Below are 16,724 nucleotides of genomic sequence, written 5' to 3'. Positions count from 1 at the left end.
TTCAGCTTGCTGTGTCAACGTGCGTCATAAGGGATACCTAACCAGCAGATTCTTTCAGGGGGAAATATAATTGATTTCCAGAGTGACTGATTCTAGTTCTTGTAACTTCAAGACAATACTCAGTCTACTGGAAATTTTGTAGCGCACACACACACACACACACACACACACACACACACACACACACACACACACACACACACACACACACACACACACACACACACACACACACAAGATGTGTATTGTTCTTTTTAATATCGAAGATATACTTCTTTTTCCTCCCCATAAGGCTCCTCCTCCTAAGGCTCCTCCTCCTAAGGCTCCTCCTCCTAAGGCTCCTCCTCCTAAGGCTCCTCCTCCTAAGGCTCCTCTTCCTAAGGCTCCTCCTCCTAAGGCTCCTCCTCCTAAGGCTCCTCCTCCTAAGGCTCCTCCTCCTAAGGCTCCTCCTCCTAAGGCTCCTCCTCCTAAGGCTCCTCTTCCTAAGGCTCCTCTTCCTAAGGCTCCTCCTCCTAAGGCTCCTTCCCCTAAGGCTCCTCCTTTTAAGGCTCCTCCTCCTAAGGCTCCTCCTCCTAAGGCTTCTCTTCCTAAGGCTCCTTTTCCTAAGGCTCCTCCTCCTAAGGCTCCTCTTCCTAAGGCTCCTCTTCCTAAGGCTCATCTTCCTAAGGCTCCTCTTCCTAAGGCTCCTCTTCCTAAGGCTCCTCTTCCTAAGGCTCCTCCTCCTAAGGTTCTTCCTCCTAAGGCTCCTCCTCCTAAGGCTCCTCCTCCTAAGGCTTCTCTTCCTAAGGCTCCTCTTCCTAAGGCTCCTCTTCCTAAGGCTCCTCCTCCTAAGGTTCCTCCTCCTAAGGCTCCTCCTCCTAAGGCTCCTCCTCCTATGGCTTCTCTTCCTAAGGCTCCTCTTCCTAAGGCTCATCTTCCTAAGGCTCCTCCTCCTAAGGCTCCTCTTCCTAAGGCTCCTTTTCCTAAGGCTCCTACTCCTAAGGCTCCTCCCCCTAAGGCTCCTCCTTTTAAGGCTCCTCCTCCTAAGGCTCTTCCTCCTAAGGCTTCTCTTTCTAAGGCTCCTCTTCCTAAGGCTCCTCCTCCTAAGGCTCCTCTTCCTAACTCTCCTCTTCGTAAGGCTCATCTTCCTAAGGTTCCTCTTCCTAAGGCTCCTCTTCCTAAGGCTCCTCTTCCTAAGGCTCCTCCTCCTAAGGTTCCTCCTCCTAAGGCTCCTCCTCCTAAGGCTCCTCCTCCTAAGGCCTCTCTTCCTAAGGCTCCTCTTCCTAAGGCTCATCTTCCTAAGGCTCCTCCTCCTAAGGCTCCTCTTCCTAAGGCTCCTTTTCCTAAGGCTCCTACTCCTAAGGCTCCTCCCCCTAAGGCTCCTCCTTCTAAGGCTCCTCCTCCTAAGGCTCCTCCTCCTAAGGCTTCTCTTCCTAAGGCTCCTCTTCCTAAGGCTCCTCCTCCTAAGGCTCCTCTTCCTAGGGCTCCTCTTCCTAAGGCTCTTCCTCCTAAGGCTCTTACTCCTAAGGCTCTTACTCCTAAGGCTCCTCCTCCTAAGGCTCCTGCTCCTAAGGCTTCTCTTCCTAAGGCTCCTCTTCCTAAGGCTGCTCCTCCTAAGGCTCCTACTCCTAAGGCTCCTACTCCTAAGGCTCCTCCTCCTCCTAAGGCTCCTCTTCCTAAGGCTCTTACTCCTAAGGCTCCTCCTCCTAAGGCTCCTGCTCCTAAGGCTCCTCTTCCTAAGGCTTCTCCTCCTAAGGCTCCTACTCCTAAGGCTCCTCCTCCTAAGTCTCCTACTCCTAAGGCTCCTCTTTTTAAGGCTCCTCCTCCTAAGGCTCCTACTCCTAAGGCTCCTCATCCTAAGGCTCCTCTTCCTAACGCTCCTCCTCCTAAGGCTCCTCCTCCTAAGGCTCCTACTTCTAAGGCTCCTCCTCCTAAGGCTCCTCCTCCTCAGGCTCCTCCAGTAATCTTTCTCTCCCACCACCACCATCCTCCCGTCTCCTCCTCTTCCTTCCCATCATTCTCCAAGTCTTCCTTCCCACCAACCCTTATCACAACCAGCAACCACAATCCCTACAACAACCAGCAACCACAATCACTACCACAACCAGCAAGCACCACCACCAACCACAATCACTACAACAACCAGTGACCACAATTCCTACCACATCCAGCAACTACAGTCCCTACCACAACCAGCAACCACAATCATACCACCAACCACACTCTCTACCCCAACCAGCAAAATTAATCACTATCACCACCAGCAACCTCAATCACTACCACCACCAGCAACCACAATCACTATCACCACCAGCAACCACAATCACTACCACCACCACCAACCACAATCACTACCACCACCACCAACCACAATCACTACCACCACCACCAACCACAATCACTACCACTACCAACCTACCAACCTCAATCACTACCACCACCAACCTATCAACCTCAATCACTACCACCACCAACCACAATCACTACCAACACCAGCAGTCCACAATTTCGCAACAGCTAACGGTAACACCCTCTACCACAAGCAGCAACCACAATCTCTACCACCACCAACAACCACAATTCCACCCCTACCATGATTTCCATACTCCTAGTGACGATGGTATATATAGGCAAATTGGGAGAATAAATTCTCCCATTTTACTCCCAGTGATGATACAGTCTAATGGTGGTAGTTGTGGTAGTAGTAGTAGTAGCGGTAGCAATGGTGGTAGTAGTAGTGGTTATAGTAGTGGAGGTAATGATGGTGATGCAGTCTGATGGTGGTAGTTGTGGTAGTAGTAGCAGTGGTAGCAATGGTTGTAGTATTAGTAGTAGTAGTAGTAGTAGTGGTAGCAATGGTAGTAGTAGTAGTAGTAGTAATAGTAGCAGTGGTGGTAGTAGTAGTGGTGATAGCAGTGGAGGTAATGATGGTGGTAGTGGTAACAGTAGCAGCAACAGCAGGAACAACAGAAGCAACAACAACAGTAACAACAACAGTAACAACAACAGTACCAACAGCAGTAACAACAACAGTACCAACAGCAGTAACAACAACAGTACCAACAGCAGTAACAACAACAGTACCAACAGCAGTAACAACAACAGTACCAACAGCAGTAACAACAACAGTACCAACAGCAGTAACAACAACAGTACCAACAACAGTAACAACAACAGCAGAAACAGTAACAACAACAGTAACAACAACAATAACAACAGTAACAACAGCAGTAACAACAACAGTAACAACAACAGTAACAGCAACAGTAACAACAACAGTAACAGCAACAGTAACAACAACAGTACCAACAGCAGTAACAACAACAGTACCAACAGCAGTAACAGTAACAACAACAGTACCAACAGCAGTAACAACAGTACCAACAACAGTAACAACAACAGTACCAACAGCAGTAACAACAACAGTAACAACAACAGTAACAACAACAGTAACAACAACAATAACAACAACAGTAACAACAACAGTAACAACAACAGTAACAACAACAGTAACAACAACAGTAACAGCAACAGTAACAACAGCAGTAACAACAACAGTAACAACAACAGTAACAACAACAGTAACAACAACAGTAACAACAACAGTAACAACAACAGTAACAACAACAGTAACAACAACAGTAACAACAACAGTAACAACAACAATAACAACAACAGTAACAACAACAGTAACAACAACAGTAACAACAACAGTAACAACAACAGTAACAACAGTAACAACAACAGTAACAACAACAGTAACAACAACAGTAACAACAACAGTAACAACAACAGTAACAACAACAGTAACAACAACAGTAACAGTAACAACAACAGTAACAACAGCAGTAACAGTAACAACAACAGTACCAACAGCAGTAACAGTAACATCAACAGTACCAACAGCAGTAACAACAACAGTACCAACAGCAGTAACAGTAACATCAACAGTACCAACAGCAGTAACAGTAACAACAACAGTACCAACAGCAGTAACAGTAACATCAACAGTACCAACAGTAACAACAACAGTAACAACAACAGTAACAACAACAGTAACAACAACAGTAACAACAACAGTAACAACAACAGTAACAACAACAGTAACAACAACAGTAACAACAACAGTAACAACAACAGTAACAACAACAGTAACAACAGCAGTAACAACAACAGTAACAGTAACAACAACAGTAACAACAACAGTAACAACAGTAACAACAGTAACAACAACAGTAACAACAACAGTAACAACAACAGTAACAACAACAATAACAACAACAGTAACAACAACAGTAACAACAACAGTAACAACAACAGTAACAACAACAGTAACAACAACAATAACAACAGCAGTAACAACAGTAACAACAATAGTAACAACAACAGTAACAGCAACAGTAACAACAGTAACAACAACAATAACAACAACAGTAACAACAACAATAACAACAGTAACAACAGCAGTAACAACAACAGTAACAGCAACAGTAACAACAGCAGTTGTGTAGATGTCTTATATAGACCATTTGGACCGAGGTCATTGTGGGTCTGCACCTGAGACCTTTCTGTTCTTCATCTGAGCTAGCTGGGCCCCTTGCTGGGCCCCTTGCTGGGCCCCTTGCTGGGCCCCTTGCTGGCCCCCTTGCTGGGCTCCTTGCTGGCCCTCTTTCTGGGCCCCTTGTTGGGCCCCTTGCTTGCCCCTTGCTTCGCCCTTGCTGGGCCCCTTGCTGCGCCCTTGCTGGGCTCCTTGCTGCTCCCTTTCTGGCCCCCTTGCTGGCCCTTGCTGGGCTCTTTGCTGCGCCCTTTCTGGCCTCCTTGCTGGCCCTTGCTGGGCCCCTTGCTGGACACATGCTGGGCCCCTTGCTGGGTCCTTGCTGGGCCCCTTGCTGGGCCCTTGCTGGGCCCCTTGCTGGGCCCTTGCTGGGCCCCTTGCTCACTGGTAGTACCTTAGGTTCACAATCACCAGGCCCGGATTTCATCCTGGGGTGGGTGTAGACGTAGGGTGTAGCTGCTTACACCTAGCAGTATGTAGGTACCTGTTTGTGTGTGTGTGTGTGTGTGTACTCACCTAATTGTGGTTGCAGGGGTCGAGACTCAGCTCCTGGCCCCACCTCATCACTGATCGCTACTGGATCCTATCTCTCTCTGCTTCCTGAGCTTTGTCATACCTCTTCTTAAAACTATGTATGGTTCCTGCCTCCACTACTTCACTTGCTAGGCTATTCCACTTGGTGTGTGTGTGTGTGTGTGTGTGTGTGTGTGTGTGTGTGTGTGTGTGTGTGTGTGTGTGTGTGTGTGTGTGTGTGTGTGTGTACTCACCTAGTTGTACTCATCTAGTTGAGGTTGCGGGGGTCGAGTCCGAGCTCCTGGCCCCGCCTCTTCACTGATCGTTACTAGGTCACTCTCCCTGAGCCGTGAGCTTTATCATACCTCTGCTTAAAGCTATGTATGGATCCTGCCTCCACTACATCGCTTCCCAAACTATTCCACTTACTGACTACTCTGTGGCTGAAGAAATACTTCCTAACATCCCTGAGATTCATCTGTGTCTTCAGCTTCCAACTGTGTCCCCTTGTTACTGTGTCCAATCTCTGGAACATCCTGTCTTTGTCCACCTTGTCAATTCCTCTCAGTATTTTGTATGTCGTTATCATGTCCCCCCTATCTCTCCTGTCCTCCAGTGTCGTCAGGTTGATTTCCCTTAACCTCTCCTCGTAGGACATACCTCTTAGCTCTGGGACTAGTCTTGTTGCAAACCTTTGCACTTTCTCTAGTTTCTTTACGTGCTTGGCTAGGTGTGGGTTCCAAACTGGTGCCGCATACTCCAATATGGGCCTAACGTACACGGTGTACAGGGTCCTGAATGATTCCTTATTAAGATGTCGGAATGCTGTTCTGAGGTTTGCTAGGCGCCCATATGCTGCAGCAGTTATTTGGTTGATGTGCGCTTCAGGAGATGTGCCTGGTGTTATACTCACCCCAAGATATTTTTTCTTGAGTGAGGTTTGTAGTCTCTGACCCCCTAGACTGTACTCCGTCTGCGGCCTTCTTTGCCCTTCCCCAATCTTCATGACTTTGCACTTGGTGGGATTGAACTCCAGGAGCCAATTGCTGGACCAGGTCTGCAGCCTGTCCAGATCCCTTTGTAGTTCTGCCTGGTCTTCGATCGAGTGAATTCTTCTCATCAACTTCACGTCATCTGCAAACAGGGACACCTCAGAGTCTATTCCTTCCGTCATGTCGTTCACAAATACCAGAAACAGCACTGGTCCTAGGACTGACCCCTGCGGGACCCCGCTGGTCACAGGTGCCCACTCTGACACCTCGCCACGTACCATGACTCGCTGCTGTCTTCCTGACAAGTATTCCCTGATCCATTGTAGTGCCTTCCCTGTTATCCCTGCTTGGTCCTCCAGTTTTTGCACTAATCTCTTGTGTGGAACTGTGTCAAACGCCTTCTTGCAGTCCAAGAAAATGCAATCCACCCACCCCTCTCTCTCTTGTCTTACTGCTGTCACCATGTCATAGAACTCCAGTAGGTTTGTGACACAGGATTTCCCGTCCCTGAAACCATGTTTCTAGGTGTTCCACCACTCTTCTCCTGATAATCTTCTCCATGATTTTGCATACTATACATGTCAGTGACACTGGTCTGTAGTTTAATGCTTCATGTCTGTCTCCTTTTTTAAAGATTGGGACTACATTTGCTGTCTTCCATGCCTCAGGCAATCTCCCTGTTTCGATAGATGTATTGAATATTGTTGTTAGGGGTACACATAGCGCCTCTGTTCCCTCTCTCAATACCCATGGGGAGATGTTATCTGGCCCCATTGCCTTTGAGGTATCTAGCTCACTCAGAAGCCTCTTCACTTCTTCCTCGGTTGTGTGCACTGTGTCCAGCACTTGGTGGTGTGCCCCACCTCTCCGTCTTTCTGGAGTCCCTTCTGTCTCCTCTGTGAACACTTCTTTGAATCTCTTGTTGAGTTCTTCACATACTTCACGGTCATTTCTTGTTGTCTCTCCTCCTTCCTTCCTTAGCCTGATTACCTGGTTCTTGACTGTTGTTTTCCTCCTGATGTGGCTGTACAACAGTTTCGGGTCAGATTTGGCTTTCGCTGCTATGTCATTTTCATATTGTCTTTGGGCTTCCCTTCTTATCTGTGCATATTCGTTTCTGGCTCTACGACTGTTCTCCTTATTCTCCTGGGTCCTTTGCCTTCTATATTTCTTCCATTCCCTAGCACACTTGGTTTTTGCCTCCCTGCACCTTTGGGTAAACCATGGGCTCATCCTGGCTTTTTGATTATTCCTGTTACCCTTGGGTACAAACCTCTCCTCAGCCTCCTTGCATTTTGTTGCTACATATTCCATCATCTCATTAACTGGCTTCCCTGCCAGTTCTCTGTCCCACTGAACCCCGTTCAGGTAGTTCCTCATTCCTGTGTAGTCCCCTTTCTTGTAGTTTGGCTTCATTCGTCCTGGCCTTCCTTCTTCTCCCTCCACTTGTAGCTCTACTGTGTATTCGAAGCTTAAAACCACATGGTCACTGGCCCCAAGGGGTCTTTCATATGTGATGTCCTCGATATCTGCACTACTCAAGGTGAATACTAAGTCCAGCCTTGCTGGTTCATCCTCTCCTCTCTCTCTTGTAGTGTCCCTTACGTGTTGGCACATGAAGTTTTCCAGTACCACCTCCATCATCTTAGCCCTCCATGTATCTTGGCCCCCATGTGGGTCCAAGTTCTCCCATTCGATCTCCTTGTGGTTAAAGTCACCCATGATCAGGAGCTTTGCCCTGCATGCATGAGCTCTTCTGACCACTCTAGCCAGTGTGTCAACCATCGCTCTATTGCTCTCGTCGTACTCTTGCCTTGGCCTCCTGCTGTTCTGTGGTGGGTTATACATCACTGCTATTACCACCTTGGGACCTCCAGAGTGAAGTGTTCCCGCTATGTAATCACTTTCTTCTCCGCTGTCTCCTCTCTCCAGCTCATCAAAATTCCAGCGATTTTTGATCAGCAACGCCACTCCTCCACCCCCCCTGTTCCCTCTGTCTTTCCTCAGGATTTGGTATCCCGTTGGAAAGATGGCACCTGTTATCATACCTGTAAGCTTGGTTTCTATGAGAGCTATGATGTCCGGTGATGCTTCTTTGACTCTTTCATACCACTCCTCCCACTTATTTGTTATTCCATCAGCGTTTGTGTACCATACCTTCAGTTTCCTTTCCAACACTGTGGTTTGGGGGGCCTGTGAGGGTGGGAGACCTGGTGGCATACTGTGGGATTCTATAGCTCGGTGTTGGGTGGAGGCTGTGGGTATGGATTGTAGTGTGTGTTGGGATGGTGTGATAGGTTGTATGGTTCTGAGAATAGTTGTGTGTGTGCTTGCCCTTGCTGTTCTGTTCTGCTCTGACTGACCTCTGCTGGTTCCATCCTTGTCTCTTTTCCTAGCTCCTTTCGCTTTTTTGTCCTCTCCCTCAGCTGCTGTCGTTCTGCTTTTGTTCTGTCTCTGTCTAGGAACACCCTCTTGTACTCTTCCGAGTATTTCAATCGTGGTTTCTCTTGGAGGATCCTGTTCTGCACTGTTTCCGTCTTGAGAATCAGTTTGATTGGTCGGTTTCTCCCCTTCGAGTACCCCCCTATTCTCTGAAAATTTACAATCTCGTCCATCTCTTCACCTATTTCCGTGATGATTTTCTCAATCTCCTTTCTTTCTTCCTGCTACCTTTCAGTGTGTGTCCTTTCCTCTCTCTCCTGAAGCCCATGGATAAACACTGATTTTGCCCTTTCTTCCTCCCATTGCCTCACCCTCTGTGACTCTGGATCCTGCCTGTATGTGGTCAGTTTCTCCCTTGATTTTTCCAGTGGCTCTTGATAGCCTGGTTGTGCCTCAGCATTCGACCTATCACCCTCTCCATCTGCAACCAGCTGTTCTTCCCTTTCACTCCTTGGTCCTCCTTGGCAGGCTGATATGACCTTAGCATAATTCATAATTCCTTCCTGTTCGGCCTCGCTGCTTCATATGCTGTGTCTTCTCTGGTTACTGCCCCTGTAACTCGCTTCAGCCTATTTATCTCAACTTCTGTGTGTGTGTGTGTGTGTGTGTGTGTGTGTGTGTGTATGTGTGTGTTAGTGTGTGTGTGAGTGTGTGTGTGTGTGTGTGTGTGTGTGTGTGTGTGTGTGTGTGTGTGTGTGTGTGTGTGTGAGTGTGTGTATGTATGTGTGTGTGTGTGTGTGTGTGTGTGTGTGTGTGTGTGTGTGTGTGTGTATGTGTTTATTATTAAATCGTAAATTAATCTAAAAATATTTTTTCCACTCTTTTCAGGAAGACTGATGGTGTTCTCTGGAAGTCTGAAGTCTGAATTCAAAGTCTGAAGTCTGAAAGACTGAAATCTGACGTCAGAGTCCGAAAATCTGAAATCTGAAGTCAAAGTCTGAAAGACTGAAATCTGAAGTCTGAGGGACTGAAGTCTGAAAGACTTAGGTACGAAGTCTGCACTTTCGAGGGCTGAAGTCTTAAAGTCCAAAAGATTAAAGTCAGAGTCTGAAGTCTGAGAGTATAAAATCAGAAGACTGACAGTATCTCAAGTCTGAAGTCTTGCTGTAGACAGTCTTGAGGCTGACATGATAAACATAAAAGTTTACCATTAAAATACCACAGTTTACCATTGAAATACCATAGTTTACCATTAAAACACCATAGTTTACCATTGAAATACCATAGTTTACCATTAAAACACCATAGTTTACCATTGAAATACCATAGTTTACCATTAAAACACCATAGTTTACCATTAAAACACCATAGTTTACCATTAAAACACCATAGTTTACCATTGAAATACCATAGTTTACCATTAAAACACCATAGTTTACCATTGAAATACCATAGTTTACCATTAAAACGCCATAGTTTACCATTAAAACACCATAGTTTACCATTGAAATACCATAGTTTACCATTAAAACACCATAATTTACCATTAAAACACCATAGTTTACCATTAAAACACCATAGTTTACCATTGAAATACCATAGTTTACCATTAAAACACCATAGTTTACCATTAAAATATCATAGTTTACCATTAAAACACCATAGTTTACCAATGAAATACCATAGTTTACCATTAAAACACCATAGTTTACCATTGAAATACCATAGTTTACCATTGAAATACCATAGTTTACCATTAAAACACCATAGTTTACCATTGAAATACCATAGTTTACCATTGAAATACCATAGTTTACCATTAAAACACCATAATTTACCATTGAAATACCATAGTTTACCATTGAAATACCATAGTTTACCATTAAAACACCATAGTTTACCATTGAAATACCATAGTTTACCATTGAAATACCATAGTTTACCATTAAAACACCATAGTTTACCATTGAAATACCATAGTTTACCATTGAAATACCATAGTTTACCATTAAAACACCATAGTTAACCATTGAAATACCATAGTTTACCATTAAAATACCATAATTTGCCATTAAAACGCCATAGTTAACCATTGAAATACCATAGTTTACCATTGAAATACCATAGTTTACCATTAAAACACCATAGTTTACCATTAAAATACCATAATTTACCATTAAAATACCACAATTTACCATTGAAATACCATAGTTTACCATTAAAACGCCATAGTTTACCATTAAAAAACCATAGTTTACCATTAAAACGCCATAGTTTACCATTAAAACACCATAGTTTACCATTGAAATACCATAGTTTACCATTAAAACACCATAGTTTACCATTAAAATACCATAGTTTACCATTAAAACGCCATAGTTTACCATTAAAATACCATAGTTTACCATTAAAACACCATAGTTTACCATTAAAATACCATAGTTTACCATTAGAACACCATAGTTTACCATTAAAACACCATAGTTTACCATTGAAATACCATAGTTTACCATTAAAACACCATAGTTTACCATTGAAATACCATAGTTTACCATTAAAACACCATAGTTTACCATTGAAATACCATAGTTTACCATTAAAACACCATAGTTTACCATTGAAATACCATAGTTTACCATTAAAACACCATAGTTTACCATTGAAACACCATAGTTTACCACTGAAACACCATAGTTTACCATTGAAACACCATAGTTTACCATTAAAACACCATAATTTACCATTAAAACACCATAGTTTACCATTAAAATACCATAGTTTACCATTAAAACACCATAGTTTACCATTAAAATACCATAGTTTACCATTAAAACACCATAGTTTACCATTAAAATACCATAGTTTACCATTAAAATACCATAAATAGATAGATTTACTAATGTATTAATATATTAATATTTTTTTCAGCTAATGATAAATAAAATTTAAATTCTGAAAATAAGATACAAATTCTCAGAATTTTTTGGAAAAAAATCCGTCTGAACCTCAAAAAAAAAAAAGATTTAACCGAGACGAAACAGAAAGAAAAATATATATAACAAAAATATCTGTGTAATCCGTTGTAAAACGTATATAATGCGTGTATAATACACGTATAGAACTGTAAGAGGGTTCTGAAGCTGTTCTATCAGTGGTAAGACTCATTAAGTTCTAACAGAAAGTGCTGACAGTTCTATCAGTGGTAAATCTCATAGTGCTGACAGTTCTATCAGTGGTAAATCTCATAGTGCTGACAGTTCTATCAGTGGTAAATCTCATAGTGCTGACAGTTCTATCAGTGGTAAATCTCATAGTGCTGACAGTTCTATCAGTGGTAAGGCTCTTTAATTGCTGACAGGAAGCACTGACAGTTATATCAGTGTTAAATCTCATACACTGCTGACAGAAAGTGCTGACAGTTCTATCAGTGTTAAATCTCATACAGTGCTGACAGAAAGTGCTGACAGTTCTATCAGTGTTAAATCTCATACAGTGCTGACAGTTCTTTAAGTGCTGGCAGTTTTATCAGTGGTAAGACCCTTCAATTGCTGACAGAAAGTGCTGACAGTTCTATCAGTGTCAAGTGTGTTACAGCTGTGAAAGACAGTTTTAGAACTCAGTTCTTAAAGCTTAAAAAAGAGCTTAACTCTGTAAGAAACTGATAAAAGATTCTTACAGCTTTGTAAGACAGTTCTAGAACCAGTGTAAAGGTCATTTAGCTGTGTAAGATGTTCTAGAACCAGAGAAAAAGATCATTTAGCTGTGTAAGAAGTTCTAGAACCAGTGAAAAAGGTCATTTAGCTGTGTAAGAAGTTCTAGAACCAGTGAAAAAGGTCATTTAGCTGTGTAAGATGTTCTAGAACCAGTGAAAAAGGTCATTTAGCTGTGTAAGATGTTCTAGAACCAGTGAAAAAGGTCATTTAGCTGTGTAAGAAGTTCTAGAACCAGTGAAAAAGGTCATTTAGCTGTGTAAGATGTTCTAGAACTAGTAAAAAAGGTCATTTAGCTGTGTAAAAAGTTCTAGAACCAGTGAAAAAGGTCATTTAGCTGTGTAAAAACTTCTAGAACCAGTGAAAAGGTCATTTAGCTGTGTAAGAAGTTCTAGAACCAGTGAAAAAGGTCATTTAGCTGTGTAAGAAGTTCTAGAACCAGTGAAAAAGGTCATTTAGCTGTGTAAGAAGTTCTAGAACCAGTGAAAAGGTCATTTAGCTGTGTAAGAAGTTCTAGAACCAGTGAAAAAGGTCATTTAGCTGTGTAAGAAGTTCTAGAACCAGTGAAAAAGGTCATTTAGCTGTGTAAGAAGTTCTAGAACCAGTGAAAAAGGTCATTTAGCTGTGTAAGAAGTTCTAGAACTGGTAGAACCGAGTTCTGTCACTTTGTTAGCTGATGGTAACATCTGACATTAAAAATTTAGGTGCAGAGTTCTGAAAAAAAGTGTATTGAAGAGTTCCTGAATTCTGTTAAAACCAGCTGTAGCTCTACAGCCAGCTGAAGAAACCAGCTGTAGCTCTACAGCCAGCTGAAGAAACCAACTGTAGCTCTACAACCAGCTGAAGAAAACAGCTGTAGCTCTACAGCCAGCTGAAGAAACCAGCTGAAGCTCTACAACCAGCTGAAGAAACCAGCTGTAGCTCTACAGCCAGCTGAAGAAACCAGCTGTAGCTCTACAACCAGCTGAAGAAACCAGCTGTAGCTCTACAGCCAGCTGAAGAAACCAGCTGTAGCTCTACAACCAGCTGAAGAAACCAGCTGTAGCTGTAAACCAGCTGAATAAACCAGCTGTAGTTCTACAACTAGCTGAAGGAACCAGCTGTAGCTCTACAACCAGCTGAAGAAACCAGCTGTAGTTCTACAACCAGCTGAAGAAACCAGCTGTAGCTCTACAACCAGCTTAAGAAACCAGCTGTAGCTCTACAACCAGCTGAAGAAACCAGCTGTAGTTCTACAACCAGCTGAAGAAACCAGCTGTAGTTCTACAACCAACTGAAGAAACCAGCTGTAGCTCTACAACCAGCTGAAGCAACCAGCTGTAGTTCTACAACCAGCTGAAGAAACCAGCTGTAGCTCTACAACCAGCTGAAGAAACCAGCTGTAGCTCTACAGCCAGCTGAAGAAACCAACTGTAGCTCTACAGCCAGCTTAAGAAACCAGCTGTAGCTCTACAGCCAGCTGAAGAAACCAGCTGTAGCTCTACAGCCAGCTGAAGAAACCAGCTGTAGCTCTACAGCCAGCTGAAGAAACCAGCTGTAGCTCTACAGCCAGCTGAAAAAACCAGCTGTAGCTCTACAGCCAGCTGAAAAAACCAGCTGTAGCTCTACAGCCAGCTGAAAAAACCAGCTGTAGCTCTACAGCCAGCTGAAGAAACCAGCTGTAGCTCTACAGCCAGCTGAAGAAACCAGCTGTAGCTCTACAGCCAGCTGAAGAAACCAGCTGCAGCTCTACAGCCAGCTGAAAAAACCAGCTGCAGCTCTACAGCCAGCTGAAAAATCCAGCTGCAGCTCTACAGCCAGCTGAAAAAACCAGCTGCAGCTCTACAGCCAGCTGAAAAAAACAGCTGCAGCTCTACAGCCAGCTGAAGAAACCAGCTGTAGCTCTACAGCCAGCTGAAAAAAAAACAGCTGCAGCTCTACAGCCAGCTGAAAAAAACAGCTGCAGCTCTACAGCCAGCTGAAGAAACCAGCTGTAGCTCTACAGCCAGCTGAAAAAAAAACAGCTGCAGCTCTACAGCCAGCTGAAAAAAACAGCTGCAGCTCTACAGCCAGCTGAAAAAACCAGCTGCAGCTCTACAGCCAGCTGAAAAAGGTCGAAGATAAAGACCTTGGTGGTTTAAACGTGTGTGGTTTATAGAAATACATATATAAACCACGTACTGGGGAGACGAGTTGAGAAAAAAACCAGGTATTGTATTGATTTAAAGAACGCAAAAAAAATCGTAGTTCTTTAAGAACGTTAAAAATCACCGGGTTCTTCACCAACAAACCAATAAAAACATAAAACACCACTTAAAATACCACTTAAAACACCACTTAAAACACCACTTAAAGCATCACTTAAAACATCACTTAAAACACCACTTAAAACACCACTTAAAACACCACTTAAAACACCACTTAAAACACCACTTAAAACAATACTTAAAGCACCACTTAAACACCACTTAAAACATCACTTAAAACACCACTTAAAACACCACTTAAAACACCACTTAAAACACCACTTAAACACCACTTAAAACATCACTTAAAACACCACATAAATCCCACATAAAACAACATATAAAACAGTTTAAAACACTGTTGGAGGTTTTAAAACACCCCATAAAACAAACAAAACATCACATTAACACAACATAAAACACCATAAAACACCTCATAAAACACCATAAAACACCACATAAAACACCACATTAAACACCACATAAAGCACCATATAAAACACCATAAAACACCATAGAACACCACATAAAACACCATAAAACACCACATAAAACGCCATAAAACACCACATAAAACACCATAAAACACCGCACAAAACACCAAAAAGCACCGTAAAACACCACATAAAACACCATAAAACACCACATAAAACACCACATAAAACACCATAAAACACCACATAAAACACCACATAAAACACCATAAAACACCACATAAAACACCACATAAAACACCATAAAACACCACATAAAACACCAAAAAGCACCGTAAAACACCACATAAAATACCATAAAACACCACATAAAACACCAAAAATCACCGTAAAACACCACATAAAACACCACATAAAACACCACATAAAACACCATAAAACACCACATAAAACACCACATAAAACACCATAAAACACCACATAAAACACCACATAAAACACCACATAAAACACCATAAAACACCACATAAAACACCAAAAAGCACCGTAAAACACCACATAAAACACCATAAAACACCACATAAAACACCACATAAAACACAATAAAACACCACATAAAACACCATAAAACACCACATAAAACACCACATAAAACACCATAAAACACCACATAAAACACCACATAAAACGCCATAAAACACCACATAAAACACCACATAAAACACCATAAAACACCACATAAAACACCATAAAACACCACATAAAACACCACATAAAACACCACATAAAACCGTAAAACACCACATAAAACACCACATAAAACACCATAAAACACCACATAAAACACCACATAAAACACCATAAAACACCATAAAACACCATAAAACACCACATAAAACACCACATAAAACACCACATAAAACACCATAAAACACCACAAAAAACACCATAAAACACCACATAAAACACCATAAAACACCACATAAAACACCATAAAACACCATAAAACACCACATAAAACACCACATAAAACACCACATAAAACACCACATAAAACACCATAAAACACCACAAAAAACACCATAAAACACCACATAAAACACCATAAAACACCACATAAAACACCATAAAACACCACATAAAACACCATAAAACACCATAAAACACCATAAAACACCACATAAAACACCACATAAAACACCACATAAAACACCACATAAAACACCATAAAACACCACATAAAACACCATAAAACACCACATAAAACACCATAAAACACCACATAAAACATGCTAAAACAGATCTATTTAAATAAACTGTAGTGAAATATCGACACACATCTTGGAAGCATTGTTAACTAGAGGGTAAATAGATGTCCTGCACCTACGTAGGAGCTAGGTGCCCTGAGGCAATGAGTGGACCTCAGGTGCCGTGCACCTACTCCAGAGGCAGGTCCTCGGAGGTATCAGGTCACCTGCACCTTCGTGAGATGAACAGCACCTACGCCAGATCTTCACGGGAATTAGGTGACCTGCATCTACGTAATGTCAATTACACCTACGCCAGGTCTTCAGAGGCGTCAGGTGATCTACATCAGGCGAAGAGCACCTACAGCAAGTCTTCAGGAGAATTAGGAGACCTGGACCTACATAATGTAAATTACACCTACGCTAGATCTTCAGAGAAATCAGGTGACGTACATCAGGTGAACTGCACCTACGCCAGGTCTTCAGAGGCATCAGGTGACCTACATCAGGTGAACCACACCTACGCCAGGTCTTCAGAGGCATCAGGTGACCTACATCAGGTGAACTGCACCTACGCCAGGTCTTCAGAGGCATCAGGTGACCTACATCAGGTGAACCACACCTACGCCAGGTCTTCAGAGGCATCAGGTGACCTACATCAGGTGAACCACACCTACGCCAGGTCTT

General features: G+C 42.8%; 1 protein-coding gene across 3 annotated transcripts in view; it reads left to right on the top strand.

Moving 5' to 3' along the window:
* The first annotated feature begins 15,936 nt into the window (after window positions 1–15,936).
* The window catches only part of LOC138855371 (uncharacterized), a 118,883-nt gene continuing 118,095 nt past the window's right edge, over window positions 15,937–16,724 (top strand). For all 3 annotated transcript variants that reach the window (XM_070104444.1, XM_070104443.1, XM_070104442.1), the window contains exon 1: window positions 15,937–16,724. This exon is cut by the window's right edge and continues 162 nt beyond it. In XM_070104444.1, the coding sequence (XP_069960545.1) occupies window positions 16,163–16,724 (562 nt within the window). In that variant the 5' untranslated portion in view covers window positions 15,937–16,162.

This window comes from Cherax quadricarinatus, chromosome 92 (genome assembly GCF_038502225.1).
Source record: "Cherax quadricarinatus isolate ZL_2023a chromosome 92, ASM3850222v1, whole genome shotgun sequence".
Lineage (NCBI taxonomy): Eukaryota > Metazoa > Arthropoda > Malacostraca > Decapoda > Parastacidae > Cherax > Cherax quadricarinatus.
Note: the sequence above shows the minus strand (reverse complement) of the source record. Positions and strands in the feature narration are given on the sequence as shown.